This window comes from Felis catus, chromosome D1 (assembly GCF_018350175.1).
Source record: "Felis catus isolate Fca126 chromosome D1, F.catus_Fca126_mat1.0, whole genome shotgun sequence".
NCBI lineage: Eukaryota > Metazoa > Chordata > Mammalia > Carnivora > Felidae > Felis > Felis catus.
Window position 1 is genome coordinate 22,755,105 of NC_058377.1, and position 20,026 is coordinate 22,775,130.

At 39.4% G+C, this 20,026-nt stretch overlaps 1 protein-coding gene across 1 annotated transcript; it reads left to right on the plus strand.

The window, feature by feature from the left end:
* Positions 1 to 14,913: 14,913 nt before the first annotated feature.
* Positions 14,914 to 17,862, plus strand: PATE3 (prostate and testis expressed 3). Its single transcript, XM_045039118.1, has 3 exons — positions 14,914 to 14,962; positions 16,673 to 16,915; positions 17,421 to 17,862. Exons 1-3 carry the CDS (start codon positions 14,914 to 14,916, stop codon positions 17,543 to 17,545), a joined length of 417 nt encoding a protein of 138 aa, XP_044895053.1. The 3' UTR covers positions 17,546 to 17,862.
* Positions 17,863 to 20,026: the final 2,164 nt, after the last annotated feature.

Consider the following 20,026-nt stretch of genomic DNA (forward strand, 5'->3'; position numbering starts at 1 on the left):
TTAACCTGATGATTTTGTCCAGTAATGGGGAAAGGAAAGCAAAGAAGGAGATTTCAGCTTCCTTACTCCAAGAAATGGACTAACTTGGTCTGGGAGAAGATAGAGCTCCTAGGATTGTAGAGTAAGAATGGATTACAGCCCTCTCTGAAGACTGAGAGGAGGTTTGTTCCTAAACACATCATAAATGATCTGTTTACCAGAGATTGTGGACGAGCCATAATTGTACCTGTCAGATGGTCCTTAAATTCACCTTGGGAAAAAAAAAAGAAAAAGAAAAATCTTCTTTGTCATAATCTCATATACATCTGCCAACACCCAAAGAGCCAGTTGTGGAAATTTCCCCTTCCTCAGCATCTGCCCATCTCTTAATCAACAATCAGCTCTCCCCATGTCTCCATGACTTACCCTTATTTGAGCAGACCAGAAAGACAATGCACAGCAGAAACACAACAAACATCCTGAGACTTTTATCATGTACAGCTTTCTGTGAAAGGTGCTGGTTGATCTCCAGTCATCTGTCCTTGCGCTACTCATCCAAATCATATAATCATAAAATTTCAGGGACATACAGCACCTCAGTGTTCCCAGAACAAAGCCACCAACTGAAGTTTCACTACCCCTACGGCATCTATTTCAAAATTCTCCTCAATGATGAGATCAACGGTACATATTATATATGATCTATAATATAATATGGAATTATATAGACTATATTATATAACATAAATTTTATATTATACATTATTATATTTATAACTTATTATTATATATTTTAATATATATTATATGTATTTTATATATTATATAATATATATCTACAATATATATTATAATCTATAATACAAGATATACTCTACTATAATATATAATATACATGTATATAATTTCTATTCATTGTTGCATACCTAAGCCTTGTGCTTTGCAAGTAGAGTCAAATTTCTCTCCTACATTTTAACATTTCAGGTATTTCAAGACAGGATTTGGACACCTGGCTCTTTGTATCTCTCTTCACTAACCTGGTTACTCTTCTCAGAATAATCTCAGATTTGTCTTTGTCTCATGTAGACCAAGGCAGACTCCAGGTATAGTCTGTATGTGTGGGGGGTATTGGGGTACTGCTTTTGTGGTGGAGGAAAAGGAGCTCCAGGAAGAAGGTGAGCAAAAATAAAATTTGTCTAGTTTGCCTTCGGGTGTTATTAACTGATTGATTGGTATTCTAATTAAATAATTTCTAAGCATATACCACATGCCAGTATCACAGGAAGAAAAGATGCTTATGCAACCAGGACGTCAATCAATGGCCTCACTAGAGACATCAAAAAGGACATCGAGCGCAGTTGGCTATGGACATCTAGATGAAAGTCCTTCAAATTTGACTGCCTGACCGGGGAAGGCTCCCGTGAAGAAGGGGGTGCTGAACAGGACTTGGAGGGCTAGCAATGTGTGAGCTGGAAAAAGTGAGTAGGGACAGGCACCCAAAGGAACAGCAAATGTCAGAGTACAGAGAGGTCAAACAGCCTGTCACAGCGTGAAGAGAGCAGGTCATGTGGCTGCAGAGACATGAGTGTGCCAGAAACTCAAGCACAGAGAGACACAGTCTGCTGGAGAGGACGGTATATGGGTGAAGGGAGGGGCCCAAGGGGACATTGCACGGGTCTTGCTGCTGGCACCACTTGGTCCCAAGCTTGCAGGATGGAATTTCTTGCTTGTTACTGTGCACTTGCAAGATGTCAGTGAAAAGAGCCATTTTCCCCGGAGTTAGGAAAGATGTGAAAGCATACACTCCTCTTCAGTACCAATATTGAATTGTGGAAAGGACACATCCTTTAATCCCAGACTCAAGTTTGCCACTATATGGGCTCAAATCCTGACATTGCTGTTTGCCAGCTATGTAATTTTTGGGTGAGTTACTGACGTTGAGAATAATTTTCATATCTCACACGATCAGTATTAGGATTATATTACTGTTTGTGAAGAAAGGGAAGCTCATATTTGTGGAGACCCTGGAAACCATCAAGCACTAACTCCCTGTGTGCTTACAATTTCAGACAAGCAGCCTTGACCCTTTTGCTAGGGTAGGCATCAGAAATTTCCATCATAAGGAGTCATACACAAGAAAGGGCATCTGGCTAGGAAAGACAAGAAGGTAGTGGCTATAGCTGTGGTCTTAGCATTCAAGGGCAAGAGCCCGGCTGTGAGGACGGTATCAGGAGTGTTTTGTCAAGGGTTAACTTTCAATAAGGCTTACATTTGGCTTTGGGTGTTCAAAAAGATGGGAAGTTAATAACAATCTCTTCTAGAATGGACTTTGAAAACAGAAAGTCAGATTCAGAACAAGCTGTCTGAGTTGGCTTGAATAAGTGAGCAGCTGGGAACAAGTTGAGTTCTGATTCACTGAGACTGGGTGAGAACTGGATCCATTCTTAAAGCTTAAGGTAGGCTCCATATGCTTATGACAAGCCATTTTATATCTCTACCTCAGACCCCTACTCTGACTTCCAGATTCACATCTACAAACAACCATTGAATTTTGGGTGGCTCACAAAGTATCAATCTCAGGCTGTCTCAAAATGAAATCATAATCTTTCTGATTCACTAAACCTGCTCCTACTGCAGTGTTTAGGGTCTCAATAAACCCAGGAATCATTCTTTATAGATACCTGTGCCCTGTCCTCAAAGAGAATCAAATAGCAAGTCTTATCCATTCTACCTACTAACTTCTCCCTCACATGGGTTTATTTTTCTCTATCCACTGCCACTACCATAACCTTCAGCTTCATCTCCTGCCTGGTCTAAGCAATAACCTTATTTTTTGGCTTGCCTGCTTATAATCTTTCCCTATTATAGTCTGTTCTCTATAAAGTGGTCAGAGAGCCCTTTTATAGGCCATCGATGCCACACTCCTGCTCAAAACCGTCCAATGACTTTTCCTCACGCTTTGAAGAAAATCCAAAGGTCCTCCCATAGCAAGTCTTCCCCAGGCTGAACAAAGGCCATTCTCCCATTTCATTTCCTACCACATTCCCCTTGCTCATTCAAATGAGCAATGAGCACCCTCTCAGGGCAGCATTTCCTGGTTGACATTAGGAAATGTCAACATCCCTTCTTCAACCTTTTCCCTGCTTCTCTTTTTAATAGCAATTCTCACTACCTGACCTTACATATCTATTTGGTCACTTGTTTGATTCTTCCACTAGCACAAAGCCAAGACTTTGTTTTATTTACCACTGGATACCCAGCATCTGGAGGCTCAGAATATAGGAAACACCCCCCAAATATCTGTGGAACAAACAAATAATGATCTTCCCACATCCGCTCTTGAGTCCTTCCAGCCCATTATTACATAGGAACCAGGTTGATCAGATTCATTTTTGTTTTTTAAGTATAATAAGGATGTGAAAATGAGGCTCTTTCTATATTCCAGCTAGGATCCCAAAATAGTAGGTGGCAAGTATTTTTACATTTCAAAGTGAAATGTTGTGCTAGTTATGCAGATTAACAAAGAAAATCAATGAAAACCAGTTTCAGTATCTAGGACCCTTTGACCACCTAGATGGTTTAAAGAAATAAACATTAATGTGTCAAAATAACAAATAAATAGCAGGGGAGTTTTTATAGTCTTGGAGGGGGAGATGTCTTTCAATATATGGCTAAAAATATACAACCATAAAAAATTTTATTTTTTATTTTATTTTTTATTTTTTTTTCAACGTTTTTTATTTTATTTTTGGGACAGAGCGAGACAGAGCATGAATGGGGGAGGGGCAGAGAGAGAGGGAGACACAGAATCGGAAGCAGGCTCCAGGCTCCGAGCCATCAGCCCAGAGCCTGACGCGGGGCTCGAACTCACGGACCCTGAGATCATGACCTGGCTGAAGTCGGACGCTTAACCGACTGCGCCACCCAGGCGCCCCTACAACCATAAAAAAAATGTTATATGTTTGGCTACACTTTAAAAAATCTTCTGAAGCAGGAGGTGGGGTTAGGAACAAACCACTAACTCATAAGCAAACTCTGAATAACAAATAAACAACCAGTTACAAAATATTTGCAACTCATAATGCAGACTGAGGACCGCATCTTCCTATTTTACAAAGAAATCCTAAAAATTGATTAGAAAGCTATTAAGAATTCAAGAAGAAAGGTAGATAGTTAAGAACAGCATTTGTTCACAGAAAAAGGAATTTAAATGGTCTTATGCATATAAAATGTGCTGAGCTTTACTCATAATTTGAGAAATGTGAGCTGAAGCTAACTCAGATACGATTTGACTTTATGGGTAGATCTAGGCAATCATCAGAATCTAATCACACCCCTAAATTGGTGAGGTTGGAAAGCAGCACTACTCATCACTCATACATCACTACTAGAGGGTAAGTTAATACATCAGTCGGGGGGGGGGGGGGGGGATTTGATAATGGCTATCAAAATTATAAAGATCTAGGGATCTTACCCAAGTCATTTTGTGGAATTAGCCTTGCACATCTGTGAAAAGGTGAATACACACGGTTATTTATGGCTTGATAACTGCAAGATTGAAAACAATTTATACTGATCTCATTTATATGCAAAATCTTTAAAAAAAAAAAAAAAGGTCAAATTCATAGAAACAGAAAGTAGAACGGTGGTTACCAGGGGCTTGGGGTGGCAGAATGGGGAGGCTGATCCAAGGGTACATGCTTTCATGTACGAGATGAAGATGTTCTGGGGATCTAGTAATGTACAGCATGGTGACTATAGTTAACAGTGCTGTACTGTGTACTTGAGAGTTACTAAGAGAGTAGATCATAAGCACTCTCGCCACACAGGCACATGCACATGCGCACACACACAAATACAACGGTAATTATGTGGCGTGATGGATGTGTAATTAACCTGATTATGGTGATCATTTCACAATGTATGAATATCAAATTATCACATTGTACATTTTAAATATATATACTTTTGTTTGTTATATATAACAGACAATAAAGCTGGGGGAAGAAAGAAGAGAAAGTTTATGGACCAGTTGGGAATAGCTACATAAATTGTGATATATCCACACAATAGAATATTATGCAGGCAGAAAAAAAAGAATGAAGAAGGTTTTTTTTGAAGTGAATTTAGTAACACATCAAATATACCTTGTAGGCTAAGTGAGTCACATCCTATTCAGCTGAAACTGAATTTATACATCTTAAAATATCTAGGACATGAGGATAAGGCTGAAATTTTACCAAAAAGTAATTAGAAGGCTATTACATAAAAATATTGATTTGAAAAGCTTACTATTATAGCTCAAGTATAGTACTTTCTCAACACCATCAGCTTGTAGATGGCTCCTCTGGCCACTATTCTGTATGTTCGCAATACTAAATACAAGCCCATTTTAAACTGAATTTAGTAAAGGAGTAAAAAAACTTTAAGCCAGCTCTGCCAGTCATAGATACTGATGAATGACATATTACTATCTGGATTTGGACTATTTCTTTCCCGCTAATAATAATTAAGTAAAAGACAGTGATCTCCTCTTCAACTCCTGGTCCACAGTGATGATGTAATCTCATTGAAGTCATCCCATATACTGAAACTCTGCATACCTTGCTTCATCATCTGCATTAGGAAATAGAACTTTGGGGAGGCTGGGTGGCTCAGTTGGTTAAGCATCCGACTTTGGTTCAGGTCGGATCCCTTTTGCATTCCGCTTAAAATATATAAGAGTGCATATTTTAACAATAAGCCGGTTTAACAATAAGCCCATCAAACTAGTTGAGCTCACTACAGGCCAGTTACTTTAAGCTATTTACATTCATCTATAGAACTAGATTTGTGTGGTGTAAATGTGGAGTTATAGATTCATACATATATATTCCTGTCCTCTAACATTGATTCATATTTTAAACTCTTGATTGTGACTACTTACTAATAAAGAACTTCTTATTCAAAAAAGTTGAGTAATCCATATCTCCAGTCATTTTCTTTATCAGAAGCATTTTTTCACTGGATTCTTTAGAAATGGCTTATAGGAATAATAATTCTCAAATTCCTGTATGTCCAAACACTTTATGTTCTTTACCTTTGTAGGTGAATTTTGCTATATTCAAAATCTTTGGTTCACATTTTCTTTCCTTACATATCATAAATACATCACTGCCGTTACAAAAGTCTAATGATTAACCAATTTTCTGTCCCTTATAAATTATGGACATTGGTCTAAAAACTCAAAGGATTTTTTTTCTTTTTTCATAAGTTTGGTAATTTTACAAGAATATGTCCTGATGTTGATCATTCTAAGTTGGCAGCATCAGGCACAGTGTGCTGTTGCAATGTAAAGTTTCAAGTCTTTTAAAATCCTTTTAGAAAAGTGTTTTATTATAATTATTAATTTTTAGTATTCTTTTCTTTTTCCTTGGTTGTCTTTTTTCAGGAGCTTCTTTATCTGTATATTGAATCTTTTTGTTTATTTAAAAAATTCTAACCTTTTAGGAGCACCTGGGTAGTGCAGTCAGTTAAGCGTCTGACTCTGGATTTTAGCTCAGGTCATAATCTCATGGTTTGTGAGTTTGAGCCCCGTGCTGGGCTCTGCACTGGCAGTGTGGAGCCTGCTTGTGATTCTCTCTCTCTCCCTTTCTCTCTGTTCTTCCCTTCCTCACTCCTCTCTCTCTCAAAATAAATAAATAAATAAATTTTAACCTTTTAAAATCTATAAATCTCTTCATTTCTTTTAAATTTTAAAATCGCTACCTTTTTCACTTTCTCTTTCTCTTAGGTCAATATTCCACTATATATGCTTATATTCTTCAACTTTTGTTAGTAGAGATGGTGGACCACGGGCCTGAGCATCACAGTGTATTCTTGTTGAGTGTGCCAAGATGCAAGGCCTTGACCACTCTCTTTTCCCAGGCCATTGCCTGGGTTGTGTTCACAGTGAAAAATATTGAAGAATGAGGTAACATCTCCACCAGGACAAAGAGCAGTTGTGCTTCCACTTAGTATCTAAGTGGTCAATTTCTCTAGCTCAGTGTTCCCCAGCTATAACGCAAACCCACAGTGAGTAGCATCTACCTGGGCCTCAGCTATACTGCCTGTGGGACTCAGAGAACTTGAGAATTGATGCAAAGCAACATGGAGTCTGGCTTCTGCTTTTGCCATGAGAATGAAGTCTTCTGTCTCTAATCCAGGAGTTTTGTTTCTTCTACCAGCATCTATAAAACAAGAACAGGCCAGATTATTAGCTCGCAGGTAGGGTAAAATCCCAGACCCTTTGCTGTTCTTGACAGTTTGGGAGATGAGGGTACGATGGTGACAGGGATATGGCTTTCTGGAAGATGAAGGACAAGGGCTCCCACAGGATCGAGTTAAGAGAGAGAGAAGACGTCCGGGGATCCAGTAGCAGGTGCTCGTCACCCCAAGGGTTGGGAGGTAAGGGAAACTTCTTCTCCTAGCTGTTTGTTTATTACTTTTCTATTGTTGCATAACAAATTACCATACACACAGTGGCTTAAAACAACACAGATTTATTATCTCACAGTTTCTGTAGGCCAGAAGTCTGGGCACAGCGTGACTGGATTCTCTGCTTAAGATCTCACAAGGCTAAAATCAAAGTGTTATCCAGGGCTGTGTTTCTCATTTGAAGCCAACAACCAGTTGAATAGCTCAATCTGTCAACACTGTGTGAGTGAACTTGAAAGTGACTCCTCCCCCAGTTGAGCCACAAGATCACTAGAGCTTCAACGACACCTTCATTATGTCCGTGAAGCACTCGGAAGCAAAGGACCCAGCTAAGCCACACCGATTCCTGACCAACAGAAACTTCGAAATAATATATTTTGTTGTTCTAAGCCACTAAGGTTTAGGAAATTGGCTACACAGCAGATCATGAATATATTGGCTGAAAGCACAGAGGACTGCAGCGCAAAGCCACAGCAGCACCTGATGGGAAAGGAGAGAGCCCCAGAGTGGGGGAGTTATGTAGGAGTGAGGGGGGCCGTACCAATAGTGAGAGAAGGTGCAGAGGAGGAGGAAAAAACTTCCCACTGCTCCAGCCATGCCCTACACACTAGCTTCACCTCCTCCCTGCATGCGCCACCCTCCCGACCACAGACTAACAATCTCCCTGCAGCTGTGGTAACCCCAGAAGTGTGTGTGTGTGTGTGTGTGTGTGTGGTAAACAACCTGGACTTTTTCCCATAGGGGAAAAGCTGTGGCCCACTCTCTACCTCTGAGCCCTTCAACCCTAATGACTTTTCTGAACTACAGACACTGTGGTTGATGACAGTCAGACGTTGGAGCTTCTGGCAACAAAGAGGTAACGTCCACTTGGAGATGGCGACTTCTCACCTCCTTGATACAGCTCTAGCCCTTTTGAAAAGCAGCTATGGATCTGCTACTGAGTGCTAATGAAAACTGAAGCCCAGTCCAAGGAAGCCTTGTGATGTATTTTCTAAGCTGATATTCACATTTGGGAGTGAGTCAACTCAGACCTGATAACTCAGTAAAGGGTCAGGGTTCAAAAGCTCAAAAGGCCTCACTAGTCACATGAAATGGTATATTCGTGAGACATATGAAGTATATTCTCAATTGTAGCCTACTGTTGTATTTTCTTAGTAGTGATTTTTAGAAATCAGAAGACTTGAATTTTGATGAAGTTAAATTTATAATTTTTTTCTTTTATGATTTGTGTTTCCATGTTTCATTATAGAAGTCTTTGCCTACTTGAATGTAGTGAATATCTTCTCTTAAATTTTCTTCTAGAAGATTTATCATTTTAGTTTATATATATCATATATGATCCATGTAAAGTTAATATTTCTGTATGGTGTAAAGGCAAAGTTACATCTTTCGCCATATGGCTATCCAGTTGTTCTTGCACAGTTTGTTGGAAGGACTTCTGATTTGATAATTCACCATTACATGGATGTTAATAGACACTCTATCAAATTTTAAAAGTTCTCTTCTATTGTTATTTGATGATAATTTTATTATAAACTGATATGTGGTTTTTTATCATTGAAGTTTTATTTCTCTTCTTCCATGAATGGGGACAATTAAATTGATTCCTTCCTCTAATGTCAAACCTTCCTTGCATTCCTCAAACTGGTGCAGCCACTCAGGAAAATAGTATGGAGGTTCCTCAAAAAATTAAAAATAGAACTACCCTACGACCCAGCAATTGCACTACTAGGCATTTATCCAAAGGATACAACTGTGTTGTTCCATTGGGACACAAGCACCCCAATGTGTACAGCATCTATCAACAATAGCCAAAGTATGGTAAGATCCCAAATGTCCATTGACTGGTGAATGGATAAAGATGTGGTATGTACATATACAATGGAATATTACTCAGTGATTAAAAAGAATGAAGTCTTGCAACTGCAACAATGTGAATGGAAGTAGAGCATACTATGCTTAGCAAAATAAGTCAGAGATAGATAAATATATGGCTTCACTTATATGTGGAATTTAAGATACACAACAGATGAACATAGAGGAAGGGAAGGAAAAATGAGACAAAAACAGAGAGGGAGGCAAACCATAAGAGATTCTTAACTACAGAGAACAAACTGAGGGCTGCTGGTGGGGTGCCGGGAGGGGAGAAGGGCTAAATGGGCAAGGGGCATTAAGGAGGGCACTTGTTGGGATGAGCACTAGGTATTATATGTAAGTGATGAATCACAAGATTCTATTCTAGAAATCATTATTACACTATATGTTAAATAACTTGGATGTAAATCTAAAAAAAATTTTAATTAAAAAAATTTAAATAGTTAATAACCTCCCAAAATAGAGAGCCCCCCCCCCCTGCCCCGTACCCTCCATAGGTTCACTGGTGAATTCTACCAAAAACTTAAGGAAGAAATTATACAGATTCTCTACCATCTCTTCCAGAAAATAGAAATAGAGGGACCATTTCCTGACAAAATATGGAATAAAACAGAATAAAACTACTTATTCTACAGATTTTAAAAACAATAATAATAAACATTATTAATAATTTGAACTTACACAATGTTATATGTCAAGCATGTATCAATAACTCTGGGAAAATATTAATGAAAGGGACAAAAGATTTGAACAGATGTTCAATCTGTTTACTAATGAAGCACACGAAAAGAGCCAAATAAATTGACAACAAATTTTGTATTTCAATTCCATCCTGCTAAAGCTTTTCCCACAGCACTTAAACATTTGCAAGAGGGTGAGAGGGAGATGTTGGCCAATGAGTACAAACTTACAGTTAGAAAATGAGTAAGTTCTAGGAATTTAATGCACAGCATTGCGATTACAAGTCACAGTCTTGTGCTACATTTCTTGAAAGTTGCTAAGTTACACAAAGCTATATGTCAATTATATCTGAATAAAGTTGGGGGAAAAGAACATAAATTTGCAAGGATATTGACCTCTACCTTCTTCTTTAATATCGGCAATTCAGCCAAGAAATCTTTAATTTTTCAGTAACACATTAACGATAAATACAGAACCTTGAGTGCAAATTTTTATCTCATTCAGATGGTTAAAAGTATCTTTTAGGTGAGCCAGGCCATGAATAAAGTCCTCTTTTTCAAACTGTTTCAAGAGTAGGTTTGCTTTTTCTTTAAAAAGTAAACAAACAAATAAAACTTATCAAAATCGGTACTAAAGTTTGTCCCTTTGAAAGCCAGAGAACTTCGGTGGTGACAGAGAAGATTTTCTTATTCCCCGCAAAGGCATTTTTAAAATGTGATGATTTAGAAATTACTTTGGATAAAGTCGATGGCTCTTTTGGCTGATGACAGAATTTCTTTTAGAGTTGTTTGAATAGTCTTGTCAGTGCATGTCTGTCACAAAACAAGTGAGTAGCTAGGAGGCGAGGAAAACCAGACGCCCACCCAGCATTGCAGGAGTTCTGTTCCGTCTGCAGAAAGAGACAGGAAGCTTTTGCTTCCCTCAAAGTTCTGCATGATAAAACCACCTTTTTTACCTATTGACAAAAAGTCGTTGACTTTTACACTTCCCAGGGGAGACTCATGATGTAAGAATTCTTCGATGGCTTCAGCATGCGCAGAGCAAGCAAAATCAGAAGGAAATGGGAAGCTTGGCAACACTGAAGGTGGCTTTAGTTTCATCCCATTGTAAAATGAAGGGGTGTGGCATAAGTGCCGATTCCTCAATGGCTGCTTCAAGGTTTTAAAGAAATAGGAACTGTTGGAGAAAGAAAATGGATGACAGAGTTTTTTCCTTCGTTGCAGTCCACGAATCAGTGCCGACATGGTTCACCAAAGTTTATCCGATATAAGTGGAGCTTCTATTTATTCAGCAGGCTGGTAAGAAAATGTGCAGAAGCCCCAAGAAAAGGGTTTTGTAAAATGGCACAACTACGTTTAGAAACACGCCAATTCTTTCCAACTGAGCTTTCTTATTAGGAAAAATTCCAAATTCTAAGATATAGTTTCTGGAAAGACAGAAGTGAGATGCACTTTTACTCTATCTGCATTCACAAGAACATTTACACATACACGCGCGCGCACACACACACACACACACACACAACCACTGTGACCTTTGTGTCCTAGTAAGTTCAAAGATGCAAATGAAGACATCTGATTCCTGTTTTTTCACTTACTTCTATTAGGAACAAAATCTTAGGCACTGCTAACGTTTTGTAGTTTGTTGCCAACATTGAATATGGAAGGGAGTGATTGATAACCTTTAGAGTGTAGCCAAGAGCAGGATGCCCCAAGATGGACCACTTTGGCATGAAAATTATTTTGAGTTAAAAAGCAATCAATCAAAAGCCAGCAGATTCAGGAAAAGCACCCCTCAACCTCTTGATAGAATTTAGATGGAGGACCTGCTCCAGGAAGACAGCTATCACCCATAGATAAAACTCCAACATGGTAAGAGCTAGGTATGGTAGATGGGAGGAACCTAGTTCTCCATGTCCCACTGTTTCGGAGTGGCCCAGCAAATACTTGTTTACCAAATATTTACTCTTTTTTTAAAACTTCCCATAAATTGCATTCCTATCCTCTGAGGTCCCAGACCCTTGTCCCCTTTTCCTTAGTTTGGGGATATATATATTCTATGTCTGTGTGGATCCGCCATAGATATGCTATAAAATTTGATTTTCTCCTGTTAATCTGTCTCATGTCAATTTGATTCTTAGTCTGGCTAGAAGGATCTTGAAGGGGACAGCAATTCTTGCTCCCCGGCAAGAGGTTAATGAAAAATTTAAAATTTTCTAGCAAGGTTCATGGACCTCATGAAACTAAGAGGCCACTAAACCCCATATTAATAAATTTTGCTCAGGAACCAAGATAAGGTGCTAACAAAAATCTGTTACCACACCTGCATAAATTCAGTCCATAAACAGTCCTGAAAGGGTTTTTTGAAACTTTTCATTACCATCAGGACTTTTCATCTAAAACATTATATTAACAGCAATATTGTGAACAAAGAGAATGTTAGTGACACTGATCTATGCTTGAACCTGAGCCGGGCTGCTTCATGGACGCTTCACCACCAGGGTGTTGTGAGGGCTCCATGAAACGATGCAAGTAGAAGTGGCTGGCCCCATGTGTGGCACACAGCAAGCACTCAATAAATGTTGGTTTTGTTCTTCTCTCCTTCACCTCTCTTATCACCAGCAATTGGAAGAAGAGGGTGATTTCCCTAGGCCCTGCAAACAGGCTCCTCTCCACCACACTTTTTAAAGATCATTATTTCACACTCTATATACACTCTGAAAAGCCATTACTTCCCCTGGAAGCCAAGGAACAAAGCAGCCTGACTTCTGACTCTATGTCCGTTCCCTCCAAAAAACAAAAGGGCAGCATTTAGAAGCCAGATTAAGAGGGTTGCTCATCTGTGGTATCACCAAGATTTCAGTTACCAACCCTGAAGCCAAGAATGAATATGAGGACACAATGTTCTGCTGTCTCATCAGAGCAGGACAAATGGCATCTAGGCTGAGTAGATGGCCTTCTTGCCATGGGGTGCATTAATCTAGGACTCTGTATCAGTGGGATTGTGGATAGTGGTATCATGTGAGATTTATCCATCATATGCTCAGCACATCACCATGTGCCAGGCAAAATGCTAGGTCAGAATAACAGATCTTAGTATCCATATTCATGATTTACATTATGAAACCATGTTAAAGTCGTAAAGGACCATAGAATTGTTGAAGTCTAAAAATCACAGATAAATGGCTTGCTAAAGATGCCATGAATTACATAGTAATCAACCAAAAGTCTCAGACTCCCAGGAAAATCCTCTTTTTCCATCGTACCACACAGCTTCTAGTAGGTTCTAATACTTATTCTTTCCTATGCCGTGCTAAATGAAGAAGGAAATTGTTTCCAAGAAAAAACTTAAGGTTCTGGGGGAGGATGAGGAGTAAGTCAGGTACCCAATGTTTGGGTAGAATTGCAAAACTTCACAATCTTAACTACAAATAATCCAGCAGAAAGGAGATTCAAAACTCAATGGGCCTTTCAGAAAGCATCTGCCAAGGGGAACCTTGAAAGAAGGAAGAGTAGACACTGATAACCAACTGCAGTTTAACCTGGAATGTTCTTTACTTCATTTGCTATGGTTTTAGAGTCATTCTCTTTAAACAGATAAATCAGAGAAAATAGGTGACAAATGAAATGCCCTGATAGCCTTGTAAACCCAAGCACCAAAGGCTCAGGGCTTTGCCTTCTTGATAAGCCTTTGAAAAGTCCTGGAAAAAATGCCATCCAGTTTCTAAGATGCCCTCCTGAAATATGGCAGAATAGAAAACTAGACTCAAGACTTCACAATCTGGCTTTTCATTCTAGAATCAATTCTTTTCGAAGAAACGAATTCCCTCATGTTTCTCTTCTTGGGCAATGATCGGCTCCACACTCTGGTCATAGAAAAAGAACACTGTAACGTTTGTGGCATTTGACGTAAGACTTCATGTCACCCAATCTTCACCTGATATCTAAAAATGTCATACTTGATATGTTTTAATGAACGTATTGTTCCTACAAGCAAGAATATGTCCTTAAATTAGCTCTGCATGGAAGATTCCCAATACCTCTTGCCAAGGTGCCATCAGCTCACTGACACAGGTTAAGCAGACTTGGAATGCCAGGGTTAGTCATGGTTTTCCAGTGCTTTACCCATGGTGAGCCTTAACTGAGTTAACTTTTGTAGAGATAGATACCTAAATCATAGAAAAATGAGCCAGTTCACAATATAAATTTGGTAAAGATCATGTTGTGTGGTAATTCTAGCAAGAATCTCCCAGCCCTACAGAGTAAATAGTCCCTGACTGTGGAGGACAGATTTCTGCTAAGGTGAAGTCGTTCTGGGCTGAGAATCAGAAGTTCTAGGTTGAAGGCCCAGCTTGGTCATAGATTATACATCTTTTTCTCTTTCATTCTCCTGTTTCTTCCCCATCGGGTGAGGAGCTACGTGATCTTTTCTTACTTATACATTGCTCTACGTGCACACACAGAACTGTACCTGGAACACCAAAGTTCTCAATAATACTTATTCGTTGATTGTATGAATAAATCTCCAAGAGGCATTGAATCAAGGTGGTTGAAAGTGTGGCCTCCACTAGATATGTAATCATGGGTAAGATACTGGACCTCACCAAGCCCCAGTTTCCCTCTCTGTAAAGTTAGAATAAGAATGATAATGTAGTAACTATAACAATAATTGCTGTGCTAAAGATTATAATTAAAAAACCAAGTTAGCTTAATGTAAACCCCAAATTCACTAATTATCTTTATGCTTTGCTATGGGGTAGAGAGAGAATGAACTTGAGCTTCCAGAGAAAAGCTTGTGTGATTGGTTTCCCTTAGGCATGAATAATTCCTGCCCTGTGAAGAAGGTTTCCTCCCCATAGCCTAAAGAGCTGTTCTTGCAGTTCCTGGCTTCTTTTCCTCCTGTACAGAAGACTTCTAGTTCAGGATGGACAAACACTTCTTGATAGTCTCCTTCCTTTTCTGCTTCATTGTAGGTGAGTCACAGACCTGAGAAGTGGGCTCCAGAGGCAGGATCTCAGGAGCCCTTGGAAACTCTACATGTACAGGAGGTATCCATGGAGGGCTGAGCCTTGACCATGTTTATAAGGGAGGGGAAGCCATTCTTCAGAATGCTCCTTCTGCCTTACGGGCCAACTTTTCTGACCTTTTCAACATTCTGCCATTCCTCACCAGGGGCTCAAGCCTCTATGGCTGCCCCTTCCTATTCTTTCCCCATTCTGTCCCTACCATTCCCCATAATCTAAAATCCTAGCAAGATTTTCCTTAGGTCATCCTTTCCATTCATAAATCTGTATCCCATTTGCTGTGACAGCTGGTCAGTCTATAATGAATAATTTTGTAGTTTGTTTTAGACAGTGACTTTTGATACCCTTATCAGGGAGTTTATATGAAAACAAGTGATTATAGGAGAGGAAATACTGGATGCTGTAGAACCAGAATTTTTAAATTGTTGTCTTAACATGGATGGAACAGGAAGGTATTATGCTAAGTGAAATAAGTCAGTCAGAGAAAGACAGACACCACATGTTTTCACTGATAAGTGGATCTTGAGAAACTTAACAGAAGACCATGGGGGAGGGGAAGGGGAAAAAAAAGTTACAGAGAGGGAGGGAGGCAAATCATAAGAGACTCTTGGATACTGAGAACAAACTGTGGGTTGATGGGGGATGGGGGAGAAGGGAAAGTGGGTGATGGGCGTTGAGGAGGTCACTTGTTGGGATGAGCACTGGGTGTTGTATGGAAACCAATTTGTCAATAAATTATATTAAAAAAATAAATAAAACAAGAACAATTATTTCTCACTAAAATTTTTTTAAAAATTGCTGTTTTAAAATCTCTGTACCTTTGGTTACTCATCTGAGAAATGGGGAAATACTTACTCACGAGGCTCTTGTGATGATTAAATCAGATGCAAAGTGAGAAAGCATGGCCCAAATCAGATGCTCAATAAATGCTACTTTCCTTTCTCACCTAGGTGCACCAGGGAGAGGTTTTTTGTTTGTTTTATTAAACCTGTATTTCTGATTAGGTTATCCCACAATACCATGGGAAGTGTTACTAATATGTTGTAATTCATAAGGACTTTACATACATTCAATTCAAAGTTCAAAATTACAGAGTATATTACCTCATAATATCTAAGTGGCGAATGTTAGTAACCTAGCTTGGGTAAAATATTTTATTCTTTTTTTATTTTTTAAAAATGTTTATTTTTGAGAGAGAGAGACACAGAGAGAGACAGAGACAGAGTGTGGGCGGGAGAGGGGCAGAGAGAGAGGGAAACACAGAATCTGAAACGGGCTCCAGGCTCTGTCAGCACATGGCCCGACATGGGGCTCGAACCCACGAACTGAGAGATCATGACCTGAGCAGAAGTCGGACGCTCAACCCACTGAGCCACCCAGGCGCCCCTTGGGTAAAATAGTTTAAAGCATTCACCCTCATTATTACACTCCCACCTATCTACAGTGCTGCCAAGTTGGCTAGGCCATCATTAGTAGAACCGTTTTAAAGCTGGAAAAACCAAAGTCATGGGGGCTAAATCTTTGCTCTGAGTTACCTAGGTTAAAACGGCTAAAACAGGGATCCGAAGAATCCTTTTATACCCACAATCGCATTGCTCTGTGACACGAAGTTGGTGAGAGCTCCAACTGCTTACTACCTGCTATTCTACCCACCACCAGCTCCTCATCCGCCGCCCCCACCCCCGTCACCCCTACTCCGCCACCCTCCACAATCAGGTCTAGACAATTCCAGCTCCTTCCAAAGTGTCCCTGGTCTGACACCAGCTCTACACTCTCCAGCAGTGACACCCCTGAAGTGCGTAACGTGCCACCTTCGCACACGGACAGATCGCTGTAGAAGAGGCTTTGGTTCCTGTATTGCTCAGACGTTTGAGTCGTGCATGTCTTTAAAGATCTTCCAGGGTAAGTTAGAGGGCCAGTAGAGGTACCGTGAAAATCTTAGAAAATTCTTAGGAGAGCGCTTCAGCGATTTTGTATCTCAGACTACGGCCAGTCTAGGAGAGGAACCGACGAGCAGAATGCCTCTGAGCTCAGGTCCCTGTGCACGCAGACAGAAGAGGATTGGGGGAAATGAGACAGGAGGAAGAAGACGGGGGCCCTATATTCCCAACGAAATGGACCAGATTCTAACTCTGAAGACACTAAAGCACTAGTTGCTAGTCTACCAGGAAAGGAAATGAAACAGCTATATAGAGTCGTAGGGACCTCAGGCAAACGAACATGAAGGGGGCCGGTGGTTTCTACATCTCCCTGCCTCAGTCCTCATGGTACGGATACGCTGTGAAGCCATCCCTAAACCCACCCTGATGCCTAATTAAATTTCCACGGGCAGGAATAGTGCCTGGTTTGACTTGTCTTTAGAAAACTTAGATCACTGACTTATTTTCTATGTTCTTTCTTATTACAGATAACATTCTGCAGTTATCATATATGGTGTGTCAGAAATTCTGCAGAGACTTGACATTTGATTTCCACAATCGGACTTACGTTCATAAATGTTGCAGATACAATTATTGTAACATCGAAATCTAAGATATTTGCCCTCCCGAGGCCTCACTCTGAAGTGTTGATGTTTCTCACCCTTCATACCCTGCCTGCCCTTGCTTTTTTGCCTTGTCTGTCTTGTAAGTACCCCAGCTGTCTCTTTAATTCAGTGTCACCCTTCCTGGCACCTCCAGCTCGGTTTCTATCTCAGTCAGAGGATGATGATTCTGAACAACAGACCTCTCCCATGACAGGGATTGGCATTTCTATACTCAAGAACCCTGTCCCAAGAGGCTCTGTACAGCGAAATTTAAAACAAGACTGTTCCCAAACCCTATGATCAGCTAAGATAGTTGAGGTGGACTAGAAGCACTTCAGCTGAACATTCACAAATACTTTTGCCTTAAACTCCCATTTTTATCATTACTATAATTAAGCAGAAATAGCAGCAAAATGGATGGTGGACACTTGAGATTTTCCTCTACGGACACAATCTTATTTTCCAAGTGGACAGTGTTCACTTCAAACCCAGTCATGATTTTCTTGGCACCTGCAAAGTACACCCGTATACAACGTTAGTATGAAGGAGAAAATAAGGAAATTCCTGCTGCTGTGATATTCATAGCTCACACATGGCCACTTGTAGGTCTGTTAATATGTAGTCCAGATACATCACAACTGTCCTTTCTTCTCTTTCCTCTCCTAATCTTTCTCTGCTGCTTCCTTCTATGTTACGGTATGCAAAAGGAACCAATTCAAACTGGATTATAAATTGAATAGGAAAAGTACCCAATAAAACTAGAAGAAAGCATAGCATGCATTTATAACTTTGGAATAGGCAAAGGTTACTTAAACATGACCTAAAAAGCAAAATCGTTTTTAAAAATTGATAAATTAGACCACATTAAAATTAACAATGTCTGTTCACTAGAATGTATCATTAAGAGAGTAAAAAGGCAAGTTAAAGACTTGGAAGATATTTGCAATACTTATATCCTCCATAGAACTTGTATCCAGAATGCAAAAATAATTCTTACAAAAAGCTGAGGGACTTTATTATTTTTTTTAATATATGAAATTTACTGTCAAATTGGTTTCCATACAACACCCAGTGCTCTCCCAAAAGATGCCCTCTTTAATGCCCATCACCCACCCTCCCCTCCCTCCTACCCCCATCAACCCTCAGTTTGTTCTCAGTTTTTAAGAGTCTCCCATGCTTTGGCTCTCACTGAGGGACTTTATTACCACTAGACCTGACTTGCAAGAAATGCTGAAAGGAGTTATTTAAGCTGAAATGAAAAGATGCTAATCAATGGCATGAAAACATACAAAAATACACAATACACTGCTTTAGCTTCATGTATAGTCAGGCCTAGAAAATTCTAATAGGATGGTGTGTTAACCACCTAACTATATAGTACAAAGGGCAAAAGGGAAACCATTAGTATAATTGTAGCTCCTGTAATTATTAATAAATACACAATATAAGAGATAAATAATAACCTCAAAATAAAAGGGGGGAAGCTTTTGTAGACAATCAAAGGTAAATTACCATCAGCTTAAACTGGACTATTTAATCTACTTGACACTTGATCTCCACCATCAGACTTAGGTGCAAAAATGATGTAACTACAATTATTGTAACTTCAATAAGATTCATGGTAAGCACAAAGCAAAAACCTAGAGTAGATGCATAAAAGCTAAACAAAGGGGAGAAAGAGCAAACGACCATGGAAAATATCAATTTGCAAAGACAGGCAGAGACAGAGCGAAGAAAGAAACAAAATAGACACAAAACAACCAGAAAACAATCAATAAGATAGCATTAGTAAATCTTTACATATCCATAACAACTCTAAATGTAAATGGATCAAATTCCCCGGTCAAAAAAGGACACAGAGTGGCTGAATGGATAAAACAAGATCCAACTGTATGCTGCCTATAGGAGGTTCCCTTCAGTTTTAAGGACACACATAGGCTCAAAGTGAAAGCATGGAAAAATGATATTCCATACAAGCGGAAACCAAAATAAAGCAGGGTAGCTACACTTATATCACACAAAACAGATTTTAAGCCAAAAATAGTAATCAGAGGAAAAGAAGGTCAATACATAATGATAAAGGAGCTAATTCATCCAAAAGATATGACAGTTATAAATATATGCAAACTTAACATTGGAGCACCTAAATGTATTAAGCAAACACTAACAGATTAAAGAAGAAATAGACAATGACACAATAGTAGCAGGAAACTTCAATACTCCACTTTCAGCAATGGATAGATCATCCAGACAGAAAATCAACGAGTAAACAATGGACTTGAAGCATACCTTAGACCAAATGGACCTAATGGACATTTGTAGAACATTCTATCCAACAGGGACAGAATACACATTCTTCTCAAGTGCACATGTAACATTCCCCAGGATAGACCATATAACGGGACACAAAACAAGTCCTAGCAAATGTAAAAAGATTGAAATCATACCAAGTATCTTCTGAGCACAAGGCTATGAAACCAGAAATCAAT